This window comes from Pseudonaja textilis, chromosome 17 (genome assembly GCF_049901715.1).
Source record: "Pseudonaja textilis isolate UNSWEBS1 chromosome 17, rPseTex1.2, whole genome shotgun sequence".
NCBI lineage: Eukaryota > Metazoa > Chordata > Lepidosauria > Squamata > Elapidae > Pseudonaja > Pseudonaja textilis.
In genome coordinates this window covers 6,327,218-6,336,261 of record NC_142006.1, presented here as the reverse complement: position 1 = coordinate 6,336,261, position 9,044 = coordinate 6,327,218, and the positions used below count along the sequence as shown (strand labels likewise).

General features: G+C 48.8%; 1 protein-coding gene across 3 annotated transcripts; it reads right to left on the bottom strand.

The window, feature by feature from the left end:
- Positions 1–1,017: 1,017 nt before the first annotated feature.
- Positions 1,018–7,556, bottom strand: SET (SET nuclear proto-oncogene). 3 transcript variants are annotated; one of them, XM_026712270.2, is made up of 8 exons: positions 7,250–7,556; positions 5,820–5,877; positions 5,127–5,269; positions 4,664–4,767; positions 4,239–4,352; positions 3,217–3,387; positions 2,967–3,113; positions 1,018–2,001 (listed from the first exon to the last, which is right to left on the bottom strand). In XM_026712270.2, the coding sequence occupies exons 1-8, from the start codon at positions 7,320–7,322 to the stop codon at positions 1,978–1,980; spliced, it is 834 nt and encodes a 277-aa protein (XP_026568055.1). In that variant the 5' UTR covers positions 7,323–7,556; the 3' UTR covers positions 1,018–1,977. The 3 variants fall into 3 exon arrangements, with proteins under 3 accessions (XP_026568055.1, XP_026568056.1, XP_026568057.1); XM_026712271.2 differs by having other exon boundaries at positions 3,008–3,113; XM_026712272.2 differs by having other exon boundaries at positions 3,023–3,113.
- Between the last annotated feature and the right edge of the window lie 1,488 nt (positions 7,557–9,044).

Sequence of the window (9,044 nt, the reverse complement as noted above, 5' to 3'; positions counted from 1 at the left end):
TTTCCACTTTTAAATTTTTGGGTGCAGTCTCAATCCATCTTGTACACTTTTAAATTTGGGGAGAAACAATTCTCATTGGGTGCAATTTGCAATGCAGATTTTCGAACAATATCCAACTTGAATTCAGAGAGATCTCTTAATTAGATCCTCTAAACTGTTAGAAATCAGGCCTGAATTTGTTTTAATCTCAGATCCAGATTAAAAATCGACTGCAACAATATAAATCGCATCTGATTTTTCAGCAGGCAATTCTTACTTTTTGAGATTTGTCCTTCCAAATTATAGATGGGATTTACTTCTATGGTAGATTTAGCATACAATTTCTCAAGTGTTTAATTCGCTCGTCTTGATTTTGCAAGTGAAGCTAATCCACATGTGAAAAGCCAATCTTTAATAGCATCAATTTAAGACATACATAACAGCGCTTTAAAAATTTTGGTCAATGGCACGAAGGCACGAGGACAAGAATAACCCCAATGAGCTGTGCCCCACGATTCCCAAGGGAAACAAAAGCTTTTTAATTCAAGCCACTCTGAAAGACCAATCCAGCGATGATCTTTATTGATATCAACAGATGAAGTTACATAATTGTTCCTACATTGAATTAAAATTTAAAAGCATCACTCTAGGATACCTCAAAAAGCATCTTTCATCTCCCCAGAAGTCATGTTTAGAAAACCAGCCAGTTCAGCTTTGTTTAGTTTGGTGGTCAATTTATACAGGGACCGCACGGTTTTTCCACCCCAGAGAAACAGCCAGTCACAATGCAGACGTGGAAAAAGGGGCGAGGAATGACAAGTTTTAGCCTGAACCTGGACCCCCCCCCCCACCAGCCCTGAACAAATTCTGAGTGAGGAGCCAGATTGATGGGAGGGGGAAGGGGTTGCAGCTGTTTGCACAAGCAACATTTTGGTTTGAAGTGTCATGTATTTTGCGCTAGTAGCCTGCTGAAACACCCAACTCATCAGGATGGGCCCAAAGCAGGCTTTGTTAGTGAAGACTATCAGCCCCCTGGTGTACACATTTAAGTTTTATTGTAACAAAGCAACTTGTACACTTTTTAACGTTTAAAACTGAGCATCTTTCTTTTTTTTTTTTTCCAGTGAAACAAAAAAAAATAGTTGGAAAAAAAAAACCAAAGCAAGGAACAAAATTACAGTAGAGAGTGTAAATTCCAAATAAGATCCTACGGGGGGTTTTGGCTGATTCTCCGTCAAGTGGAAGAGGCTGAACTGTAATCATTAGGAGAGAATTTATAATTTTTGTTTTAAAGTGTCATCTTAAACTGCAAAGATGTTTGTTAAACATCACGATTAAACATGCCAAAAGGAGAAGAAGCCATGTTTTGTCAAAATGCCCATTTAACCCACCCCAACATCTGAAACCCACCCCTTGCTTACCCTGTCTATAACCCCCCATTTTTTTTAGCTTTTTCGGTTTTTTTTTAAACAAGAGAAATAAGACAGATACATGTTGGTAAATGCTAACTGTCCATATTCACATAGAGACACAGTGTAATCTCTGAACCCAATATACAGAGAAAGAAGGAAAAAGCTAGATTCTATGCACTACCACACAGGGGGCCTAGCACTCCGCAGCCTCCAGCCAGGAGCAGACGGTTCTCGTTCTTCCCCACAGAACACAGTGTGCTGATGCCACTGACAGTTTTTTTTTTGTCGTTTCGTTTCGTTTCAAAAAAGAGGGATTAAAAAAATTGAAATGGGTCGAGATTCTCTTCCACTGTATTCTGCTCAAGATTATTATTATTTTTTTCTTCCAAAAATTATTTGTGAACCATGGTGAAGAGGAGAAGAAAGAAAAAAGACCTTGGGAGAACTATGCGACTGAGCACAAGAGGGAAAGGGGAAGGGAGAGGGGGGAAAGGGGAGTGGGGGAAGGAATAAGACAGCAATTTGCTCCCAGGGATGGTGGAGGGGAGAAAAGGAAGGATGGACTGTGGTTGGAATCTGTCAGTGTTCAGTCATCTTCTCCTTCATCCTCCTGCGGAGAGAGAAAAAGGAACATTTTTCAAATAAATGGTTGGGTCAAAAAGTAAACCACCCATGTCTCAAGTTTCCTTCGCGTTACACTCGAACCAGGGAAACAAGCAGGAAGAAGGGAGCAGTTTGAATAAACTTGATCTAAGGCTCTTATTATTACTGGGGAATGCTGAGCGGGGGGACCCAGTTTTGGGCTCCTACGAATGGGCTCTTGGGTTCTACTTTGAAGTCCTCTTTTACGTTACACTGGTACAAGCACTGCCAGCAAATAATATCACCCTGAAAGACGAACCTGAATTTGAAGCGACCACCACCCACTAACAGGAAAAAAATTAAAATTCTACTCTGACTGAATTGGAGGCCGTTTTCAAGATCAAAACTAGTGTTCGTGCAAACTACGGAGGCGAGGTTCTCGTTTCAGGGCCTTGGGGCCAGGAGGTCCTTTGGAGCAGAGTTTCCTGACCTCAGCAACTTTAAAGATGTGCGGGCTTCAACTCCCAGAATTCTCCAGCCAGGCTCTGGAGCATAATATGACCTAAGTAAAGTAGCAGGTTACACCACCTAGAGGAGAAAAACCATTAACTGGTGCTTATGTAACGTGCCCGGTGGCCTTTCTCCCCTATGTTGGTAGCAGTACAATCAGTTCACGGCGAGAAAAGAAAAACATTTCCTTCCAAATCCATCCACGTGCCATAAATAAGCTAATAGTGCTAAGCCAATCCCAGATGTATACTTTTAATTACGTGGGATTTATCAGCAAAAGTTCTCCTGCTCGCTGAGTGCAAGTTATGCAGCTTATAACTACAACTTTAGCAGCGGCTGAATTCAAACTCCGAATCAGCTGAAGCAGCCGTTGATGTATTCAGTCCAGGGAACCTTCAGAAGGCTAGTTCTGTTCTGAGCTTAGTTTAGGGCAACATACGGTCGCTAACTGCCATCCCAAGAGGGAAATCTTAGAGCTCTAACCTCTCCTTCTTCTCCCTCATCATCATCTTCATCTTCCTCACCCTCATCTTCATCACCTTCCTCATCGATGTCCTCCAAGCCTTCCTCCTCCTCGTCATCGTCGTCATCCTCTTCTCCCTCACCTTCTTCATCGTCCATATCGGGCACCTTGTTGGGCACACAAAAAGGAGTTATAGCAAAGGGAGCCCCCCCCACCCCCCAGCGTTTTGACCAGCCGTGCAGCCAACGGGCCTTCCCGGCGGGCGCTCACCAGATAGTACTGCAGTGGGTTTGGCCAGATGTCGTCCTTGATGACCTCCCCTAGTTCATCGGCCCCTGCATCGGAGTGGTCGGTAAACCAGGTGAAGAAACTCTCTGGTTCTTCATGCTGCCTCTTTCTGCTGGCCTTGTTCTGCGTCTGGCCTGAGCGCTTTGTCAGGTCCTTGGTCAGGAAAAGAGCAAAAAGACCAACTTGCTTGGACGCCATTTTACAACTTTTGCTTGTTGTTAGAAAGTTAGCAATTATGTAACTCCTCCCCCAAACGCAGCAGATCCGTTTGATGTTTCTGCTACAAGTTGGAAGCGGAGTTTGTCTGCCACTCTTCCTGTGAACATCCATCATGGCACAACAGCCAATAAATGGAGCTTTGTACTGGGAATAGCTTGAGACAATCACAAATATTGCAGCCAGTTGCACTTTTAAGTGGTTATGGAAGGAGCAACTGCAGGCAGACATGACATGCAATTAATTTCTCTCATCCTGTGGGAGAAATAAGGATGGGATCCTGACTCCAGGAGAAATCTGTTGTAGCATCCCATCCTCCATTGCTGGAAAAATGTGATTTTACTGTTCTTAAAGGGCATTTCCTCCTTTGGAACTTTGTCATAGTTCAAACTATGCACCTAGGCAATGGCATTTTACCACAGCTTAGTTTTGCCACTTAAGGTTGTTGTGGAAAATGACGAATGATGAATGGCCCCAAAGGCAGGCAGCATAAAGGTTAACAGCCTCAAGAGGAAACCAATTCAGTTCAATGGGACAGATTTTTCACACCCATCATTTCCATTGCCCTGCAGCAGGCATCTGATCACGGCTTCCAATTAAGACCACCCCCCTTTCATGCTATAAGCAGATGTATTATCACAGTAAAATAAATATGTCTGAGAACACTTTTCCCAACTCTACATGTTTTATCAAAAGCCATCAAGCTTTTTGTGAGCTTCTGATTGATCAGACTCCTTTTTTTTTTAACTATTACATACAGTGATTTTATACTTAATGGAGTTATGTACCTTCCCAGATTTCCATTTGATTTCACTGGACTTGGATGAGGGGTCTCCACTTTCGTTCAGATGAAACTCTTTGGAGAGCATCTTGTTTTCAAAATAGGGGTTCTCATCAAAATACTGCATTCAAAGGAACAGATAAAAATAGAAATTCTGAAATTTACATACTGCATGTAATATGATTTCTGAATTGCTTACCATCCGTACACTAAACTTGCAAGTTTTCTCCCTGCACAACCCAAGTGTAGATTGTTGCCAAAAACAAAACAACCCCCTCCCCCACAATCACCAACAAGCACCTCAAAAGAGTTGCAAAGCACCAATCCATCCTCTGGAAGGATATTTTGGGGCATGCTGCGGAAAAAAAGGTATTCCGAACAGCATTTTTCAGAAAAAACTGTAAAAATGGTGTGTCCTACACCTGTACTTACAAAATCTATTCTGTAACCTGATTTGATGTCCTCAAACTCCGTCACCTCCACTCTGATCAAATAATGCAAGGCTTCTTCATCTTCCTCTCCCAGCAGTGCAGATACTAAGGCAGAAAGATGAAATTTGTGTTACAAATAATTTCATAAGAAGCCACCACCTCACTAACTGAATCGGTTTCTCTCTCAAATGTACATTTCCCTGCCAAATTGCTACTCAAGTGTTCTAGAATGCTAAGTTTAACAGAAATCAAGGCAATTAGGAGGAGGAACAATATTAGGTATGTTCACTGCTTTGAGTTATTTATAAAAACAATAAAGCTGGGATTAAAATAAAATCTAATCAAAAATAGGAACTAAGGACCTTTGCATTTCAAAACTTTTATTTGCATATGATATGAAAGATTACAAGTCATTTAAAGAAATTGTTTCGTAAGTTTCCAGAAAAATAAACAACTTTGCTTACCTTGTGGGTGATTGACAAATGTTGTTACCCAAAAGTTGGGGATTTTGGCGATCAATTCTGACCTCTTCTGGAAAAATGGTTGGCGGAGTTTGTTGTATTTCTGTTCTACTTTCAAAATTTCCTCACTGGCTTGTTCGTTCAGTCTGAACATAAGATTTAAACATGCGTAAATACTCAGTACTTAAAGCTAGAGTATTAAGCAGGTTTTAACCCAACATGGAAGCTTTCACATATCAAAATGCCAAATCCACACTTCCATCATAAAATGTAACATTTATCAAATAAAGATTTTGTTTTGGCCTTAGCTGGAAAATCTCAACTGAGAAGTTCCAGTGTACAAAAAAAATAATGAATTGAGCATTACACCATTTTAATTTTCTGCATGAGCTCTTGTTTTGCAGAAATAATGTTACAATTTAAGTCAAATCCTCAAAACAGTGAGTGGGAAAAAAAAATCTGAAACAGGCCAATTGTGTTACATTGTAAAAAAAAAAAAAAGGAATTTCCTAAACTAATTCCAAGCAAAAGCTCACATTTTAGACATTGAAATTCTGTATATTAAAAACCATCTCCTTAGATTGCATCCTATCAAGCTGGTTATTAAATCAGGAAAACTTATTTACAACACAGTCCTTTCTACAGGATGGCAAACCACAAAACAACTTTGAAAAGCAGATTAAACACCCAGTTTACCTGTCTATTTCATTCTGTACTTCATCAATATGTTCAATTGCTTCCTGCTGCTCTTTGTCTGGAGGGGAAATAAAAGTTTATTGACGCTCCTCCAAAAAGGACCAAACTGGAGGAACAAGGCAATGTTTTCAAACATCCCACATGGCATCAAGACTAAGTGTTCACAACAGTTGAAATCAGGCCCCCTTTCCTCTTTCGGCAGCGACCCCAAATCCTCCCTGCAGGAAGGGAAGCCCCCGCTTCGGGCTTCCCCTTACCACAGAAACACGATGCCCCCACCCACAGATCCGCTTAAGGGCGGCATGCAAAAAGGGTTTTGGGTTTTTTTGCCCAGTTTCAGCTTGGCCTAGCAGCCTGGCCAGGTGACTTTGGACCAGTCCTCTTTTTCTAGCAGCCTAACCCACCTCGCAGGGTTGTTGTGGCGGGGAGGAGGAGGAGGTGTGGAAAACAGGAGGCCTGGAGTCCCGTCTTAAAAAGGCGGGATCCAATGGGACCTCGCAGGAACAACAAGGCGGATGGATAAATAAGTCAATCAATAAAGGGAGGGGGCGAATCCGAGTTTAAACATCTGGTGAAGCCCTGAACCGTAAGAAGAGCCGCCGTGTCCTTTGGCTTCCGGTCCAATCCTACCCGCCCCCCGCAAGAGAAGCCCACCCCCCACACACACAGAACCCCCAAAGACAAAATTTGCAGCCGCATCGGAAGGCGGGAAAAAGACCCTCTTCCCCACCTTAACCAAGTTCCCCAAAGCCCCCCCGTTATCTTGGGAATCCCACGCTCGTTGCAGCAACAGGAGCAGCAGCCAGAAGAAGCCCCGCCTCCCTTCCTCCTCCTGGGGGGCGGGTTGTAAGGAAAAAAACTCCCCCCCCCCTCCCCATCCAACCACCTGCCGGGCGCCAAGTTTCCCGGCACGTGCTCCGCTCGCGGGAGAGAGGGAGGGGGGCGTTGCAGGCGGGCGGGCGCGCGCGGGAGGGGCGCCCCTCCCTCCTCCGCGGAGGGAGGGGGGCGAGGAGCGCACGTGGCGCCCCCGGAGAGGGAGGGAGGGAGCGCGCGCGGCCCCGGCCATGCGGCGAGCGCAGCCATCATGGCGGCCTAATCGGCGTGTGTGGGGGAGGAGGAAGGAGGGGAGGGATCGGCGCCATCGGGCCGGCTGGGCCTCACTCGAGCGGCAGACAAAAGGGGCGCCGAAGATGGCCTCCTCCTCCTCCTCCTCTTCCTCCACGGCGGGGCGAGAGAGCCGGCCATCGGAGGGCCAGGCCGCACATCCGGCCTCCTCGCCTGCCTGCCCGCGCCGCCGCCTCCCCCCTCCTCCTCCTCCGTTCGCGCCTCCGGGGAAGATGGCGGCCGAGCGGCGAGGGAAGCGGAGGGAGGAAGGAAAGGAGCCCGAGCCCCGGCCCCGCCCTGCCCCCTTCCCGCCCCTCCGGGCCTACCGGAGATCTCGTCGGCCCCGTCGTGGTTGGAGTTGAGCTCCTTCTTGGTGACTTTGGCCGCCGGCGCCGACATGTTGAGGGAGGAGGGAGCCTCGCCTCGCCTCAGACCGGCCTGGCCCGGCCGCCGCGCGCGCGCGCTCGTTCGCTCGCTCTCCCTCGCTCCGACGGCGCTCCGCCCGCAAGGCCGCGCTTCGACCGAGGCGGCGGTGGGTGGCCGAGCCCGGGTCCCCTCACGCGATGACCGCCGCCGCCTCCTCCTCCTCCTCCTCAGGCTGCTCCAGGCGAGGGGCGAGCGCTGCGCAGGCGCAGAGAAGCACTTTCTCTCCTCGCCCTCCCGCGGCCGCCAGCCGACTGAAAGCGCACACGGCGACTGCGCAGAGCTGGGCCCGACTAGGCGGATTCTCCCGCCCCCCTGAGGCGCGCAGACGCAGACGTGGCCCCTCCCGGACGCTGGGGGGGGCGGCGCGCACGCGCGGCGGGCCTCCTCTCCTCGGCGCCCGAAGGACCGCGGGGGAGCGCGCAGGCGCGTGTACGGGTCCTGTAAGCCCTCTCCCCAATCGGGTAGCAGCAGGAGAGAGGATGAAGCCGAGCTAAGCCGCATGCGCGGCCGAGAGAGAGAGAGAGAGAGAGAGAGAGAGACGTCAGCGCGACTCCTCCTTCCCGCCCTCCGCCTGTCGCTCTTCTGCGCAAGCGTACGGGCGCCTGTCCCCCCCCAACGGGAGTAATGAAATAAAGAGGTCAAGCGGCCCTGCTCGAGAAGAGCAGCGTTCTGCGCAAGCGCGGCCTTTACCCCCCCCTCCCTTCTTTGAAACGCGCTTCACTTTTTTTTTTTCAGCGGGCGATGTTTTGAACGAAGGGGCGGGGCTGAGGGCCGGGAGCACGCCCCTCCCCGCTCTGGATTGGTGGCTTATTACCATAGGCAGCGCAGAGGCTGGGAGTGGGCGGAGCGATCTGGCTCTAGCTGGTCCCGATGCCAGCGGGGGCGAGCGAAAGTAGGGCGGCGCGGAGGCGCATGCGCGGGCAGAGGACGCGTGCATTTGCGGAGAATTCGTGCGGGAGTTTCCCTGCCCTATTGTGTGCTGGTGCGGGGGGCTCTTCATGCTGTTTTGGGGCTGTTGCATGAATGCTACATGTTGCACGCTTCCGGCCTTGCCTGCAAATAACACGAGGTGGTGCAGAAAGCCCCCCACCCACCCTTCCAAGCGGGGGGAGAATTGGAGAGCAAGTGCCCCCCCCTCGTTCAGGCATGCCCTGGCAGCGGTTGCAGCCCTGCAGCCCTCTCCTTCCCCAGTTGCCTGGGGGTGGGGGCGGGGGTCTACAAGGAAATGCTGCAGAAAATGCAAATTATTCAAGCTTTGCAATCATCAAGCCCTTCTTTCCCCCCCAGAGGCAAAGCAGAATCGAGACTTTGGGGGGGTGACTTACTTGGGGCAGATTCCACACACACACAGTACTCTCCCCCCCCACCACAAGGTTAATGCGTGTGGCTGCCCCACCAGCAAGGGCACCCGCTTTCCTGGTGCAGCCTCCGCTTGCCTCACCTCCAAAATAAGATGTGTTTGTAAGCATCCGCTGAATCGTGGCGAATTGAACCTCGGTTTACTCAGCCTGGCGCTCTGGGAATGCACAACCCACCCGTGGGAACGGTGGAGAGGCGGTAGAGCAAATTGGCGGCTTCAGTGTGTTGCGTGCGAAGTTTTCCAGCAGGGTTGATGCCAAATCCCTCCTGCACAGCCTTGGCTTATCTCCCTATTCTTTTTAATTCCCGAAAAGCAGAATATCTATCTATCTAATC